Source organism: Crocuta crocuta, unplaced genomic scaffold, assembly GCF_008692635.1.
Source record: "Crocuta crocuta isolate KB4526 unplaced genomic scaffold, BGI_CrCroc_1.0 scaffold480, whole genome shotgun sequence".
Taxonomy (NCBI): Eukaryota; Metazoa; Chordata; class Mammalia; order Carnivora; family Hyaenidae; genus Crocuta; species Crocuta crocuta.
The window spans coordinates 285,585-304,790 of NW_027532418.1; the positions used below are offsets into that span (position 1 = coordinate 285,585).

General features: G+C 34.4%; 1 protein-coding gene across 1 annotated transcript; it reads left to right on the forward strand.

Moving 5' to 3' along the window:
• The first annotated feature begins 14,277 nt into the window (after nt 1–14,277).
• LOC144243893 (olfactory receptor 4K1) lies at nt 14,278–15,213 on the forward strand. Its single transcript, XM_077779031.1, has one exon. The coding sequence runs from the start codon at nt 14,278–14,280 to the stop codon at nt 15,211–15,213; it is 936 nt and encodes a 311-aa protein (XP_077635157.1).
• Nucleotides 15,214–19,206: the final 3,993 nt, after the last annotated feature.

A 19,206-nucleotide genomic window follows, 5' to 3' on the forward strand; every position in this document is an offset into this window, starting at 1 on the left:
CAAACATAAACATAACTCTCTCCTTTATGTCAACAATACAAACACTAGTTTTGCTTTTTGTTGTTTGCCTTCTTATCTTCCCAATTCCATTTCCTTTTCTTTGAAACCAACTGTAATAGAGCACCATTAAGTAAAATACTGAAAAGATCTTGGGAATTTCCTCTTCNGCTAGTTTTGCTTTTTGTTGTTTGTCTTCTTACTTCCCAATTCCATTTCGTTTTCTTTGAAACCAACTGTAATAGAGCACCATTAAGTAAAATACTGAAAAGATCTTGGGAATTTCCTCTTCTTCCATCCAATTTTTACTCTCTTCATAGCATTCTAGTTCTTCTGAGACTTTATATTCTTTGCTCTTTTCTACTCTCAAAGTTTACCTTCCAATAAGGATAGCTTAACAGTAATTGACACTTCAGTGTTCATTTAAATCTACCAGTTACCTCTTAAAGGAAGACATACACATTCATTTTTTTCTAATTTTAGGATTTAAATTCCATCAACACAAAGAGAAGAGAGTTAGCTGATTAGATTTGAAACAGGAGCAGAATGAAGAGACCTTATCAGATTCCTGGCTCTATACCATGCAGGCAGCCTTTTATTCTATTTAGGGAATAAGGTCCAGCCTTATGATCCATCTTATTCTTGAATAAAGGATTATGTAATATACGATTTTTTCCTAATAAAAGTAGTAACAAAGTATTAGGGAGGCAGAATTCATTAAAACTTATTAATTTCATTCTTTTTTCAATGCTAGGTAATTTGATTACTCTAATATGAAATTAAGCCTTCTTGCTTGGTATTTTATAAAAACGTTATGCTAAATACAGTAAACAATGAGAATCAATATGCTAAGAAATTTGGAAAGTATGTATCTGGTTAATTGCACCAGTTACATTAGCTACTCAGGTACTCATAACATTTTTTGACTATGATATTCTTTTGAAAATATGATGAATATTATAGTTCTCCTCCCCAAAGCATAAACACTTAAACATAAGATTGCATGTAAAGTAATATTTTACTTCAGAAATTAATTTCATTTATGTAAAACATAATTTTAAAAATTATTTCCTTTTTTGGTTTTAGGATATTTTTGTAAAATTAATAAATTTTACTAAAATAATATAAAACTTGTATAAGTAATTTTAATTTTTTTAAGTTGTTCATTTTAATGTGAAGGCAGTTGGTTGTCATTTTAAATAAAATACTTTGTAAAGTGATCTTTAACAGAGAAAAGTATACGCTTGTCTATGATACTGAATTAGTCTTAAATTTTTATCTTGATGGAATCCTTGAATTATAATAAGTATTAAGAAATGGGGTCTGCATTCTCATAGCTAACATTTACAGAAGAGGAAATGCTTGAGTCAAAGAACTTCAAACTTTCAAAAGTTTTTGAATTTTTTCACATGGCATCACTTACATTGCTTATGAATGAACAAATTACTTTTGTAAGGTTCATTCCAGAAAAGTTGAAGTGTCATGTATATTTCAGTGAAGCTCTTCAAAAGAATGTCTGGAAAGCCTACACGTTTTCTTGTAATAGAGAAAACCACATTTTATTCTTAATTCTTGATATCTCTTGGCAAGCTAAATATTCAAAGTCCTACAATTTGAATGTTGATGAAATTGACTACTTTCTTAGACACAATTTCAGAGCTGTTAGAAGAATTTCTAGCCAACGCGTGCCAGGAAAAAAAACAATGATCACAACTATGTGTGGTGTTTCCTCTCATCAAAGAGTAGCAAGAGCAGATAGGTTGCTGAAAATAAAATACTCCACTTAATAAAGAGAACTGTAGTTTTTCCTTTGTGTATTTCTTGACAAAGAGGCTCTTTCAGTTACCATTTTGTTGCCTACTGACATCAAGTCTACCCTTCATTGGCTTGTTTTGTGATTCCAGACCTGAACTCAAACCTTTCTCCTTTGTCATGAGAGGATGCTAGATGAAGAGAAGAACAGGCTTTTTTTCTACTTCCAGTATGCTTAATTTCTTTCTCCTACAGTAAAGCTGCCATGGGCCACCCAGTGGCACTCATCTTTCAGCAAGTTTTGTTGTCAGTCTCAGCCTTAAATTTCCTGTTCCTCATTCCTTCCAACTGTGGACCAGTTCTGGCACAAGGCAATCTGGGGAACTTCTCATCCAGGAGGCCTATTCATATGCTCTTCAGAGTTCTGAAACCACCCTTGAGGAGGGGGACCCCCCCTTCCAAATTTATCACTGTTTTTTGAGGTCTCTCCTTTAGCCTTAGTACAATTTGGAGTTTCCTTTTACCCTCTTTTGGTAATCTCTATTATCAGTTACTGTTTTCATATTCAATATTCCCTGTTCAAATTACCAGTGTGGTTTCTGTTTCCTGACTAAACTCTGACAGGTATAGAAACACTAAGTATTTTGAAGATACTGAAAAGTCAGAAGCATCTAAAAATGGTTCGTAAAATATGACATGTAATGAGGAAAATCAGGAGCTGGCTGAACCAAAAAATGTTGGCAGTTCTATCTGTTTATATACTGAAGTGAAATTCACCCATGATGTATTTCAAAATATGAAAAATTCTAGCATTATCTATGAAGTGGATAATATCATTTGCAAACTTTTTATTTTCTCTCATTTAAGACAACAAATACTAACCTCAAAAAAATTTTTCGTTCTCTACTCAAAGCCAGTGTGACAATTTTCATTGATTAAAGGTTTGCTTTTGTTTCTGCTTGTTTGTTTTTCCTCAGTCATTCATGGATATTTCTTTTTNTTTTTTCTTTCTCTACTCAAAGCCAGTGTGACAATTTTCATTGATTAAATAAAGGTTTGCTTTTGTTTCTGCTTGTTTGTTTTTCCTCAGTCATTCATGGATATTTCTTTTTATGTGATAGGAAACCTTGTAGAGTGCACTGTTATGAGGGAAAATGGATAATTCAAGTGTATAGAACACTTAATCCTTAAAGTCTGTATTAAAGTTTTAATCATCAGTCTGCTTTTCATGAAAAGATCCTGTTGAAGACCTTTCAATTTGAAAAGATAAATCTACTTGTTATCCTTACCCTGAAGCTCTTAAGACCATTGCCAAGGCAGAAGCAGCACTACTTTGTGTTATCATATTTGTGTGTCATACATTCAATGATAAAAATAAACAAAAAAAGGCCAAGATTTCATTTTTTCCAGGAAATATTTCAAATTATTCTAGTTCCAATAAAACAGAGAGAAATTCATAACGCTAAAACCAATGCGTTTTAAATTTACTTTCTATCAGCTATTTAAGCTGTAACTAGCATATTTCAGCTGAAATTGAGACATTAAGTAGAATCCCATGAATCATTATATTTTGTTTAAAACAAATCTTAATATAATTTAATAATAAACTTTTTTTTCATACACCTATTTCAACATGGTAAGACAACTTGAAATATATTTTTTTTCTGCCTGGTTCACAGATCTCTGTAGGCTTTTCCTATTCTACTGAGAAACTTGAGAAATGAATCCAACTTTTTAAAAATTGTGAAATAAGAAATGTACATTTTAGAAATGTAAAAATAACTTTTCTACTGCTTGTCAAAAGACTGGGATTTGAGCACAGGCTACATTACTATTATGTGACCTTGAGCAGATGACTTGCTTTTGATCAGGTCACCTTCTTAACATCTTTCTATTCTTACCTATTACTCTTAAGACAAAGGAAAAAAAATCCTCATTAATGCAGTTAATAAGGCTTTTGGTTCTCTACTCACAACACCGAGCTAACTCTGAACCTTCATTTGATTAGTATATTTCTCCCTGACAGAACTAAACTCCATGAGATAAGGACTGTGTCTATGGTAATGAACATATTCCTAAAGGGTTTTTCATAACATGAACATTTTAACAAGTAAGGAGATGGTACTAAAAGCCAGGGCAGACCTGTTTGTTCCCTCCACACTCAGAATGTAAATTACCCCTGCTATGTGTATGAGCTAAGTGAATGAGTAACACTTCAGACAAGGAATAGAAACTTAATACATAGCTCAGAGAGTATTTAAAGGAGCTGATGTGATGTGATTTAAAGGAGTAGACTCTAGAGAGAGAAAACAATGTGACCAGTGAGAAGTGAACCTTAAGATGCGATCTTAGGATAAAAAGTGAAGATGCTTTAGTTCCATTAAAATCCAAATATGGTAAAACCTTGGTTTTCAAGTATAATTCATTCAGGAAACAAGCTTGTAATTCAAAGCACTTGTATATCAAAGCGAATTTTTCCACAAGACATAATAGAAACTCAGATGATTGATTCCACAATCCAAAAATATTCANGATACATAGGCTTTTTTCTAGTATCATCTCTTTCAATCAATGCTGCAATATCACTGTTCATGCATCGCTAGATATGTGAACATTTTGCTAGGGTATACACACACACACACACACACACNCCAACAATTGATGTATGGATAAAGAAGATGTGGTTTCTATATACAATGGAATACAACTTGACAATGATAAAGAATCAAATCTTTCCATTTGTAACAATGTGGATGGAACTGGAGGGTTTTATGCTAAATGAAATGAGTCAGAGAAAGACAAATATATGTTTTCACTCTTACATGGAATTTGAGAAACATAACAGAAGACCATGGGGGAAGAGAAGGGGAATAGTTTCAAACAGAGAGAGAGGTAAACCATAAGAGACTCTTAAATACAGAGAACAAACTGAGGATTTACATTGGGGGCTTGAGAGAAGAGAAAATGGATGATAGACATTGAAGAGGGCATTTGTTGGGACGAGCACTGGGTGTTGTATATAAGGGATGAACTCTGGGAATCTACTCTGGAATCCAGGAGTACAATGTATATGCTGTATGTTAGCTAACTTGACAATAAATTATATTAAAAAAAACAGAAAAACAAATTAACCTGCACTTACTTTTGAAAACCTTCATGGTGGTGTGAGGAAGGTGAGAGAGAAGAGGGTTATTGTGTAGGACGACTTTCACTATCACTAGCAAAATCACTATCTATTGGCTCAATGGAATCTTTTTCTTCATGGGGGCCACTGTATACACTTGCATGGATGTTGACTACAGTATACTAGTAATAAATTCTTGTCATATAGTGTATTTAATGTAACTGGCAATAAGACAGCAGAGGAAGGGGTCTATATCTGCAGGCAGCCTGACCTAGAATGAAGTAAGCACTCCTAAGGTTACTCTTGTATGGAAAATCAAAAGACTGTCCATAGGTGCTTTGAAATGAAAAAATATACTAGTTCCAGTTGTGAGCACCTTTCAATGTTCTGAAAAATCACTGATTTCTGCCAAGCACTGTGGCCTGAGATTGAGCATCTGAGCATGGGAGACAATCACCCGCAATCCTACAGTTAGAGAGAAAGTGAGACAGAACCATTGGATCAGTTATGATTATGTGATATTAAGCATCATATACTACTCATATTGCAAAACATTGTTCATTTATCAAATTAAAATTTATTACAAATGTTCACTCATCTTGTGGAACACTCATAGAACAAGTTATTCACAATTCAAGGTTTTACTGTAATAAGAAATCATCTGATTCAAGTTAGCTATAGGGTAAAAGGAAAGCATTAGCAGTACAATTTCTAAAAATACAGAGTAACAGAAACCTACAGGAAAAACATATTAAGTGCAAGGCACTTCAGTATGGTCCTTAGAAGACTGAAAAGGGAGAGAAGAATCTGAAGGCAGTGTCACGATCCAATATTTCACCATAAGTATTTTACTTTTTTGACAATTATATTTCACCATAAATACTTTTCTTTGGAGAAGATCCTTGCCATATAATATGCTGTATTTTCAATATCTTGAAATTCCATTATAAATTTTCTTGGGACCCAATACATGAAAGATACCACAAAGTAACGGAAATGCCAATAAAAAGCTGAAGAAATCTTCTGAACTCTGTCTTTTTAAAAGTTGAAATGTGATAGCATTTTCACAATTATAGAAAAAAATAGTCACTCCCTAACCCTCTGAAGGATTTACAGTTGACCTATTTCTATACTGGCTCTCCTACATTGTCACAATATAGTCCTTAGGTAACTTAATGGTCCTGGTACTCTATACATCGTCTTAATAGTTCACTATATTGAAAGCATACAATGATCAGACCTGTGAGCAGAAAGTGACATAAAATATTCCTAACATTTCAGGGATCTGCTAAATCACTCAGGTTGTAGGGGTTCGAATATTCTGGGACATGCTACATGATCCCCTCATGACATGCAAGGCATGTAATTTTGCTTTGTGCTTCTTATCACTGAGAAAGACACACACTGCTTGCAGGCTCAATGAATTTTGGAGGCAGCATAAAGCTGCCTCATAAATACTACTATGGTACAATTTTAGCTTGACTCACAGGATTTCCAATTTTCAATGAATTCTTGCACTAAGTCCAGTTTTCGGTACAAGCTTCCCTGCTACTCAGGCCATATATACCAGGAAAACCCATGAAATAGAGATAGGGATGATGTATAAGAACATTTTGGGGGTACCAGGGTGGCTCAGTCAGTTAAGTTCATGATCTCATGATTTGTGAGTTTGAGCCCTGTGTCAGGCTCTGTGCTGACAGCTCAGAGCCTGGAGCCTGCTTAGGATTCTTTGTCTCCCTCTCTCTTTGCCTCTCCCCTGCTATGCTCTCTCTCAGAAATAAATATTAAATTTTTTTAAGAAGATAATTTTGTAAATCCTTTGGTAAAGTCACTTAGAAGNCGTATAAGAACATTTTGGGGGTACCAGGGTGGCTCAGTCAGTTAAGCATCTGAATTCAGCTCAGTTCATGATCTCATGATTTGTGAGTTTGATCCCTGTGTCAGGCTCTATGCTGACAGCTCAGAGCCTGGAGCCTGCTTCGTATTCTTTGTCTCCCTCTTTCTTTGCCTCTCCCCTGTTATGCTCTCTCTCAGAAATAAATATTAAATTTTTTTAAGAAGATAATTTTGTAAATCCTTTGGTAAAGTCACTTAGAAGAATGATGATGCTAATTCGTAAGATCCTAGAAAAGAAGCCCTGCATCCTGTAGCAGAGAACTACACACTGGTTGAAAAGTAAATCCTAGCATGCTATGGGGCCTTACCAGACACTGAGTTCCTAACCATGGATTTTCAGTGACTATGTGAGTAGCACTGCTCATCATGAACANTTGCCTCTCCCCTGCTATGCTCTCTCTCAGAAATAAATATTAAATTTTTTTAAGAAGATAATTTTGTAAATCCTTTGGTAAAGTCACTTAGAAGAATGATGATGCTAATTCGTAAGATCCTAGAAAAGAAGCCCTGCATCCTGTAGCAGAGAACTACACACTGGTTGAAAAGTAAATCCTAGCATGCTATGGGGCCTTACCAGACACTGAGTTCCTAACCATGGATTTTCAGTGACTATGTGAGTAGCACTGCTCATCATGAACAAGTCACTAATTCCAGCTTTCACAGCAGCAAGCCATCACATATTGCAACCAGTACCTCTGTGACCAGGCTGAAACAGGTAGAAAAGCATAAATAATCAGCACTATAAAAGAGTCTAGAATTCTATATTACCTATTTCTGTTCCACCATTGCTTTTGTTCAGGTCACTTTTATGGCCTTATAGAAGGGTTTCTGCAAGTAGTTTGAATCTGCCTTGATGAAAGCCAAAAAATGGACTACTAACCCAAGCCTACTCAGAAGACTCTAATAGAAACTGGTGAGGGAAAATTATGTTACTGGAAAGAGCCATAAACATTACATTCAATGATCAAGTTTAGGATGGAGAATGGGTCCTGTTTAAAAATAAATATGAATTCCTGGACAGTGAAAAATGTTTTTGCTTGTTTGTTAGGGGTTTGAAAGATCAAAATTGGAAAATGTGGCAGAGGAAAATGAGGATAGATCTATGCGAATAAGCACAAAGTGTGTGGATTTCTGCCTCTCACATCAAAACCATGGAATCCTTTTCATCAAGGTTAGTCTCCTACGTGCTGCTACTGCTCCTGAACACTAATCAGCAGAAGGGACTGATCCAGAAAACCTGATACGCTGCCATCTCTCAGCAAGACCACACTCATTCAGTGCCAAGTCAATTATATCACACTCCTTCCTCCAAGCAGGCACAGTGATTTGTCATTATTGGTATTGACTCTGACTCCAGATATGGGTTTTCCTTCTCTGCCTGGGGTCCCTCTCTCAGGACATTATCCTAGGAGTATGCTTTTGTTAGCTTCTTAAACAGATATAATAAAAAATGATATTTTCTTAAAAATAAATATTTCTGAAAGAAGTTATATTTGATTTAGAGATACTAAGTCTTTGGAAAAACTGATTCTCTCTAATCAATAAAAGACCTATGCTTCCCTATATATTTTATTCCTTTCATATTTTCACTGTTTTAAAATTTCCATCATGTAAGACCTGTATATTTATGATTAACTTTTTCCAGATAATTTATATTTTATCTTTTGTTTCTGCTGTGAATGGAAACTGTCCTTCATTGTATTTTATTTGTAATTTTGTAAACTTTTCTCATTACGGGCATTTGGTTGGGTCAATCAGGAGACCATGCAACTCTCAATCTCAAGGTCATGAGTTCAAGCCCTGTATTGGGCATCGAGCCTACTTAATGTTTTGCTCATTAAAATGTATTTTAAAAATTATTCTTAAGACCACTTAAGAAAAATATTTCTTAAGCAAATACATTTGGCCAAAGCTTCTAGTTTTAAAAATATTTACCTTACCTGGGGTACCTGGGTGGCTCAGTCGGTTAAGCGGCCGACTTCAGCTCAGGTCATGGTCTCACAGTTTGTGGGTTTGAGCTCCGTGTCAGGCTCTGTGCTGATAGTTAGCTCAGAGCCTGGAGACTGCTTCAGATTCTGTATCTCCCTCTCTCTCTGACCCTCCCCTGCTCACGCTGTCTCTCTTTCTCTTACATAAATAAAACCATTAAAAGTTTAAANGCTCATTAAAATGTGTTTTTATAAAATGTGTTTTTAAAATTATTCTTAAGACCACTTAAGAAAAATATTTCTTAAGCAAATATATTTGGCCAAAGATTCTAGTTTTAAAAATATTACATTATCTGAGGCACCTGGGTGGCTCAGTCGGTTAAGCGGCCGACTTCAGCTCAGGTCATGGTCTCACAGTTTGTGGGTTTGAGCTCCGTGTCAGGCTCTGTGCTGATAGTTAGCTCAGAGCCTGGAGACTGCTTCAGATTCTGTATCTCCCTCTCTCTCTGACCCTCCCCTGCTCACGCTGTCTCTCTTTCTCTTACATAAATAAAACCATTAAAAATTTTAAAAAATATATTTACATTACCGATTCATGTTAAGCCCCTTTTATACATTTCTTTACCCCTTCCCTTTTGTTTTCTTTCCAGTTTAGAATTTGTATTACTCACTAAGGTATTTAAAACTTTTTTTCATAAGTTTCTTCATTTTTGTTTCTGGTTTATAAAAATATGCACATATAATTTTATCAATCTTGACTTTGACATGTTTTATAATCTCACAGTCATATACAAAAAACTAACATACAAAAATAATTGTAATAATTGAATATATTCCATCACATCAAAAATTATATTACTTTACTCTCAAATTCATAATACATAGGCTTTATTCTAGTATCATCTCTTTCAATCAATGCTGCAGTATCACTGTTCATGCATCGCTAGATATGTGAACATTTTGCTAGGGTATACACACACACACACACACACACACACAGCATATGTGTAAGTGATAGGGAAACTTATTTTCAATTTCCTTCTTTAAACATGACCACTTGAAACTCACATCTATATCACAACCTTTGGGAATCTAGAAAACTTCATATGTAAAATATAGTTGGAAAGACTACTGACATATTTTTAGGGGGAAATAAAAGATTTGTCATGGAAAAAAATGAGAGCACCTTCAAATATCTGAAAATCCATCATGTTGAAGTGAGAATACATTTGTGCTATTAAACTAGTAATGGTAGAACCAGTTGAGCACTTTAACAACAGATGGAACTGTCTTGGGAAGTAGTGAGCTCCTTATGATTGGAGGAAATCACCCTGGGCTAGATGGTCATTTTTAAGACTGCTGGATTATTTTTTTTAAAGATTTATTTTATTCTGAGAGAGAGTAAGAGAGACAGAGAGAGAGGGAGGGAGGGAGAGGGAGGGAGTGCACACAACAGCGAGCTGGGGAGAGAAGGAGAAAGAGAGAGAGAGAAAGAGAGAGAGAGAGAGAGAGAGAGAGAGAGAGAGAGAGAGAGAGACTTAAGCAGGCTCCATGCTCAGTACAAGCCTGATGTGAGGCTTGATCCCATGACCCTGGGATCATTACCTGAGCCAAAATCAAGAGTGGATGCTCGACTGACCGAGCCACCCAGGTACCCCAAGATTGTCTGATTATTTTAACAGAAATTTAGCGATTGAAAAATTATTTAGTAAAAATCTAATAATATTTTGTTTTCCTATGTACCAAATAGTTGGTAAAAAGAAAAACCAAAACTTTTTTCTTTCCCCCTCCTGGAAAGATAATTTTGTAAAACATAATTACTCCCACTGCAGGGTGACATNGAACTTAAGCAGACTCCATGCTCAGCACAAGCCTGATGTGAGGCTTGATCCCATGACCCTGGGATCATTACGTGAGCCGAAATCAAGAGTGGGAGGCTCGACTGACCGAGCCACCCAGGCACCCCAAGATTGTCTGATTATTTTAACAGAAATTTAGCTATTGAAAAATTATTTAGTAAAAATCTAGTAATATTTTGCTTTCCTATGTACCAAATAGTTGGTAAAAAGAAAAATCAAAACTTTTTTCTTTCCCCCTCCTGAAAAGATAATTTTGTAAAACATAATTACTCCCACTGCAGGGTGACATCAGACTTCTGAGTGATTTCTCACTTCACTAATGAAATGAGTTTCCTAGAATGAGGATGGAGGCTTTATATTGCCTTACCTTAGGAGACTGTAATTGTATGGTTGAGGAGCAGAGGAGGGGCCTCACTACCTCAGGGCATAACCTGAAGGGCATGCTTCTGCACAGCTTAGTGCTGAGACCAAGTTAAAATGCTCCAAGTCAAGAATATATTGCAAATATTTTTTGTATGAAGATTCAGAAGAAAGTAGGAAGCTAAGAAACTAACTGTGGGACACAAAATTTGGAGAAAATAAGGAAGAATTGAAGAATTGGGAGAAATTAAAAGTGTAAATATTTTACATGCATTTGATCACTGTGTTTGGACTAGATAATTTGTGAATTATCTTCTAGATGCAAAATCAACAACTAGAAGATAGCAAAGGAAAGGTTATTCTTGTCTCAAACTGGAAACTACCTAGAAGAGGCAATTCCTGCACTCCACTTTGTTGATTTCCCTCTGCATTGGCTTAAGGCAGCACTGACATAATAGGGTCTGCATCTGAAAAACGAAGGAAAGTATGTCATAACCATTATCTGTCGCTTCTCTTCTCCTCTCATGCTTTCTATTCAGAGAATATTTAGCCATTTGTTAGGGAAATATTTATTGATCATCAGAATATGCCTAGTATGAAGAAGGGATAGATACACAAAATAGGCCAATGAGGGTTAATCCTTATTGCTTTTTGCTGCTAGGCTTATAGGTAATCTTTTGTAAGACAAAGTAATGAAAAGAAAAATTATCCATGTTTAAAATTATCCATGTTGAACAGTTTTATAGTTCTAATGAGATACTTTTAAATGAGTACTGATGTAACATCATTTTCTATATATCAAACTTGGTCTTACATCAGAAATGAGAGAATTCTCCACTGGTTTATTTTGTGATCTGAAACATTTATATCTCTGAAGTATACCAGTAATGAAAAAGTGAATGACTGATTAATGGAGAGGCTTCTGGGTGTTCTGTGAATAGTGTAAGGAATTCTGAGTGACTTGTATAAACTTTACATTTTCATATTATAACTCTGCACTTAGAATTTTAGAGATGAAAATAGCCTTGGAAATAGTCTAGCTCTGTCTTCTAAGGCCAATCACACAACTAATAAGTGGCATATATTAATTATCTTTTCTTTTTTAAAATAGTTTTTCATGTTTTATTTGGGGAAGGGCAGAAAGAGAGGGAGAGAGAGAATCCGAAGCAGGCTCCACACTGTCAGTGCAGAGCCTGATGTGCGGCTCGAACCTAACAAACTGTGAGATCATGACCTGAGCCAAAATCAAGAGTCTGATGCTTAACTGACTGAGAGACCCTGGTGCCTATTATTTATCATTTCTAATGAGAATATACCTTAAATATTAAAAAGAAAATGAGATATAACATTGAACTTGGTCTACTCTATTTGGATTAAGAAATCCTAGGAAATTAGAGTGGAAAGGATTTTCTAGTTGTTTCCTGCATTTTGAAAAATGAAAAACCTTATTATTCATTAGATATTAGAAAGATGGAATTTGCAGAAAATTTCATTTTCAGAAAAATTTTTTCAAAGAAAAAATGATCCTTAAATTTTGTATTAATACTACTAACTTTATCTAACATGTTTTAACCATTAAGCTTTCCCCTTCTCTTCCTCCTCCTTCTTCCTTTCACTCTTTAATGTTATCTTAGTAAATTACCATAGTATTTGGCAGGCTTTACACAATGCATTGAACATTGTAAGAAGTCCCTCATAGGATCTTCTTAAACTAAAAATTTTAACCTTATCTTTTTTAAAATTACTAACTGTAGTTCTTTGGGATTTTAGGTCTTAGGAATCTTTTTCCTTTCCACTGTTTATTTTCCTCCTTCTCTCCCCTTTACATTGTAAATATGTGATCAGACATGACAGCACTGGCCCAACCTTTCCACATGGAGATAAAAATCCCATAATAGAAGCTCATATGGAGATCAGTTCATGCCTTATTGATCTGTTTACATTCTTAAGTAACTTAAGTTTTGTCAGTCTTCTTAAAACTAGATACCATAATTCAACTGCAAAGCTGGAAATTCATGTAAGGCAGGATTTAGTGCTTGAACAATCATACTGAAAGCTTGTAACAGTTTAAAATTTTAAATTGATGTGTTTACCTGTATAGTTTTGCTTTAAAAATTTTAAATATTAATTATGGTATATACATGATATGATATATATCTCATGGGAAAATATAGCGTACCAAGCTTCAATCAGTACAATGACAAATATCTACTTTGTGTTGTTGGGTACATAGGACTAAAGCCAAAAACAATTCCTGAACCACTGGAGGTTATGTACGATTTTCTTCTGGCTACATGGTGTCCAACGACCAAAAACCAAAACGAAACAAAACACTCAAGAGGCAATTTACAAGCTAAACCTTACTCTTTTGAAAATCTATCATGCATTCAAAATGCACCATGTATAGTTATATGGAATATTTCTAAAAGGATGGTTTCTGAAAGGTGTCACTCATTTTGCTAAATCCAGGTATGTAAGATGTATTTAGGAAAAGACAAAAGGCAAAGTCAGAATACATTGAAAACACAATGGTTCACTCAACATCTATCTTTATGTGACTGAAGGTGGACTCTGATAAACTACTGTTAAAAGGATGAAAGAGACATTATTGATCTTTACAGAAACTTCAGAATGTCAACATTGCCTCTTCTTTCCATAAAATGGCAAACTGCTTCCATTAAGCTTCTGAAAACACCGTCAAACAATGTTTTAATGTTTATGATTCTAAATTTCAAGACTATTGATCTAGTCCACTTAACCTTCCTTTCAGGTCTAATTGCACCCATGCTTTGCACCTGACGTACCATTCTCATCTTCAGTTTTATTTGAGTTCCTTAGCATACCCTCCTCCAGCCAGACCATTTAACACATGGCTTCATGAATATGTCTTTCATACTTTTACCTTTAAAACTTTCTTCCTGCTATTCCTTTTGCATGAAATAGACTTTTCCTTCAGGTTTTGCTGGCAAATTCCAAGTTTTTAAGAAGTTTTAGCTTAAATTAAACCTATTCCATGAAACCTTATTTCACCATTTTGGCGTAATTTCTTTCATCTCACTCTAATATTTGTGGTATTAATGTATCACTTGCATTTGTTTTAGGTTTATCATTTTTTATTCTGTAATATGTGTATCTTATCTACCAAATCATGATAGGATCCATATTGTATCTTTTTTTTCATACTTCTACGTTCCACAGCCATCACAGGTGTTAAATATTAGTTGATTATTTATACAGTTTCATTAAACTAAATTGACTTTAAATTGAAATATTATCATATTTCTTTTGTCTATATATTAGATACAGTGCAACAACTGTTATATTTTTCTGATTTTCTTTTAGGTAACAAGAGAGTGGCTATATGGCTCACACAAATGAATCAGTGGTATCTGAGTTTGTGCTTCTGGGACTGTCGAATTCTTGGGAACTTCAGCTTTTCTTTTTTGCCATCTTCTCTTTAGTGTATGTGACATCAGTGCTGGGCAACATCATGATTATTGTTATAATTTCCTCTGACTCACATTTGAACTCTCCTATGTACTTTCTACTCAGCAATCTTTCTTTTATTGATATCTGCCAATCTAATTTTGCCACCCCCAAGATGCTTGTGGACTTCTTTGTTGAGCACAAGACTATCTCCTTTGAGGGCTGCATGGCCCAGATATTCCTTCTTCACAGTTTTGTTGGGAGTGAGATGATGTTGCTTGTAGCTATGGCATATGACAGATTTATAGCCATCTGCAAGCCCCTACATTATAGCACAATTATGAGTCGGAGACTATGTATCATTTTCGTGTTTATTTCCTGGGCTGTGGGTATTCTTCATTCTGTGAGCCACTTGGCTTTTACAGTGGATTTGCCATTCTGTGGCCCCAATGAGGTAGACAGCTTCTTTTGTGACCTTCCCCTGGTGATAGAGCTGGCTTGTATGGATACTTATGAAATGGAAATTATGACCCTAACTAACAGTGGCCTGATATCATTGGGCTGTTTTCTGGCTTTAATTATTTCCTACATCATCATTTTGATCACTGTTCATCGCCAGTCCTCCAGTGGGTCATCCAAGGCACTTTCTACATTAACTGCTCACATCACAGTGGTGATTCTTTTCTTTGGGCCTTGCATTTATTTCTATATATGGCCTTTTAGCAGACTTTCTGTGGATAAATTCCTTTCTGTGTTCTACACTGTTTGTACACCCCTGTTGAATCCCATCATCTACTCTCTAAGGAATGAAGATGTTAAATCAGCCATGCGAAAGCTGAGAAACCGTCATGTGAACTCCTGGAAAAACTAGGGATGATCATGAAGGAACATAATTCTGAATGGTAATGAAGAGACTCTACTGGATCACAGCATCATGCCAATTATATTTGCTAATGGTATGGGTTATTGAATTATGGAACTGGATTTTTGTACTAAGTGCAAGAGTATTGCATAAAATCAGTTCCTGGTTTAATATTTGAATATAATTTTAACCCATTTGTCATTGCTTATAATTCTAAAGTATAAATTATCTTGAAAATATTTAGTAGTCCTTTTAAATATTTTATAAACAACTTAGAGACTCTAATCTACATAAAATGCTACTCATGTTGCTAAACTTATGATTCTCTTCAGCTGAACAGATGACATTTTTATACCTTAGAAACAGATAAGCAAATTGAGTTTCTGATACCTTCAACTTATTAATAACATTTTCCATATATTGACATAGCAGAAAGAACACAGATTTCACCTCATTTATGTATATTTGTTATTTATATTTTCTTTCTGTATTGAACACTTTGGTCACTTAAAATTTGATTGTATAGACAGTGGATACCTGAACAACATGGGTTTGAAGTGTGTGGATCCAATCATATGTGGATTAAAAAAGAATAAATACAGCATAACACTGTAAATTTACTATGATTTTCTTAATAACACTTTCTTTTCTTGAACTTATTTTTTNTAAAAAAAAGTTTTAAAAAATTTCGTTGTATAGACAGTGGATACCTGAACAACATGGGTTTGAAGAGTGTGGGTCCAATCATATGTGAATTAAAAAAGAATAAATACAGCATAATACTGTAAATTTACTATGATTTTCTTAATAACACTTTCTTTTCTTGAACTTATTTTATTGTAAGAATACAACATATATATAACATAAAATAAGTGCTAATTGCTTGTTTATGTTATGGGGAGGGCTTCCAATCAAACTTAGGAGTTAAGTTTTGGGGAAGTCAAAAGTTATACCTAGATTTTCAACTATGCAGGGAGCTGGTGCCTCATAATACCCAAGTTGTTCAAGGATCAACTGTATTTCACTATTTATAATTTTCCCTGTCTCGTATTAGGTTCCAGTAACACTTTTCTATTTTCCTTTAGATTATTTAATATGTATTTATGCTCATTATAAACCTTTTTCTAGATTTTTTGTACACAAGCAGCATATGCAGACCTTCCTCAAAGTATGATGGAGTTACATCCTGACAAACCCACTGTATGCTGAAAAGGCACTTAACACACGCAACCTATTGAACATCATAACTTAGCTTAGGCTACTTTAAATGTGCTTAGAACACTTACATAAGCCTACAACTGGGCAAAATCNAACTGTATTTCACTATTTATAATTTTCCCTGTCTCGTATTAGGTTCCAGTAACACTTTTCTATTTTCCTTTAGATTATTTAATATGTATTTATGCTCATTATAAACCTTTTTCTAGATTTTTTGTATACCAGCAGCATATGCAGACCTTCCTCAAAGTATGACGGAGTTATATCCTGACAAACCCACAGTATGCTGAAAAGGCACTTAATACACGCAACCTATTGAACATCATAACTTAGCTTAGGCTACTTTAAATGTGCTTAGAACACTTACATAAGCCTACAACTGGGCAAAATCATCTAACACAAAGTTTATTTCATTAATAAAATATTCAATATCTTATGTAATTTCTTGAATAGTGTACTGAAAGTGACAAACAGAATGTTTTTATGGGTACAAAATGGTGGTAAGTATATTGTTTACCCTCATGATCATGTGGTTGACTAGGAGCTGTGGATGATGCCCAGCATCATGAGAAAGTATCATACCAGAACATGATCAAAATTCAAAGTACAGTTTCTTCTGAATGCTTATTGCTTTCACATCATTGTAAAGTAAAAAAAATTTATAGGTCAAATCATCATAAATTGGGGACTGTCTGTATATTCATTTTCCATGTTTACTTATTTTTAAGTAGAATAAATTGATTATAATGAATTCTTCATTATTCACAGAAAAAATTTTAAAGTTCTAGATGTACCTAAAATCTGCCAATGCAAAAAGTGGCAAAATTATTTGATGACCAAATCTGAAATCTATCCTTTCATATTTCTTGGAAAGCAGAAAAGGGAACTTAAGATTCATGTACATCTAACAGTAAAGATTTTAAAAATCTATTATTATTGTTTTATTTGCTAGCCAAAGATTTTCTTATATACCTCTCCCTGTGATTTGCATTATGAAAAAGGTCTTGTAACAGAAAGGTTAAATGTATTCTAACAATGAAGACAAAAACCACTTAAAAGAAAACAGAAGTCTTGCAATTGTCATCATTCTGGATTCAGTATTTTAATTATAAGACATGTTAGCGGCTATATGCATAGAAATTATCTCTGCATGCTAAATCCAGGTGCAGGCTGTATTTTAGATATAGAAACATAATCTTTTTGAGCCATGTTAATACCTATTAGCTAAGGTTTCTTAGAATTTCAGACTTATTGGTTCATTTGTTCAATGTCAAACATGTTATGATCTTTTAAACTGGACTGCTTTTTATATATTTTTATACAGTGCCAAAAACTTTAAAAATATACAATAAATACTAATGCAATAATTACATTATTGATAGCTTTTTTTTCTTTTTAACTCTGCTTTGCTGGTGAAAATGGAAGTACCCTAATTAAGGTCTCAGAAGGAAACAGAAAACACATTTGGCAGATATTTTGAATATAAGGAACAACTATTCATTTAAGTCATGGCAGAAGTAAATGACATATCCAGAGGCCATCAGCAGGAAATTTTACCACCCTTATCCTGAAGGACAAGACAAAGGAATGGAAACTAGGAAGAGCTGAAGCCATAAAGGGTACCACAGGATACTGAGCAGTTAAGGATGCAACGTACTGCCAGAATTTTAGTGAGGTGGCAGAGAAGTAGAAGTGGTATCAAACCATCCCCAAATTTATTAATTTAAAACAACAAGAATTTAGTTGTGGGTCCATTTCTGAATTTTCTATTCTGTTCCATTGATCTACTTGTCTGTTTTTGTGCCAGTACCATATTGTCTTGATAACTTTAGCATTGAAATATAACTTGAAATCTGGAATTGTGAGGCCTCCAGCTTTGCTTTTCTTTCTCAAGATTGCTTTAGCTATTTAGGGTCTTTTCTGGTTCCATACCAATTTTAGGATTGTTTGTTCTAGCTCTGTGAAAAATTCTGTTGGTATTTTGAGAGGGATTGTATTAAATGTGTAGAATGTTTTGGTCAACTTATCTTAGACAAAACAGAAAAGAACATCCAATGGGAAAAAGACAGTTTCTTCAACAAACGATGCTGGGAAAACTGGACAGTACCATATGATTTCATTCATGTGGAATTTAAGAAACAAATGAATATAGAGNTCTGGAATTGTGAGGCCTCCCACTTTGCTTTTCTTTCTCAAGATTGCTTTAGCTATTTGGGGTCTTTTCTGGTTCCATGGCAATTTTAGGATTGTTTGTTCTAGCTCTGTGAAAGATGCTGTTGGTGTTTTGAGAGGGATTGTATTAAATGTGTAGAATGTTTTGGTCAACTTATCTTAGACAAAACAGAAAAGAACATCCAATGGGAAAAAGACAGTTTCTTCAACAAACGATGCTGGGAAAACTGGACAGTACCATATGATTTCATTCATGTGGAATTTAAGAAACAAATGAATATAGAGGGGGTGGGAAAGAGGGGTAAACCATAAAAGAGACTCTTAACTATAGAGAACAAACTGAGGGCTGCAGGAGGGGAGCTGCTTGGTGAAATAGTTTAAATGGGTCATGAGTATTAAGGAAAGCATTTGTTGTGATGAGTACTAGGTGTTGTACATAAGTGATGAATCACTAAATCCTACACCAGAAACTAATATCATACTGTATGTTAACTGACTGGAATTTATATAAAAACTTGGAAGAAAAAAAGTCTATTTGATATAAGTATTATTATGTGTCTGCTGAACCTCATGTATACCTGATTATAGAATATTAAAATTATTGATTCATTA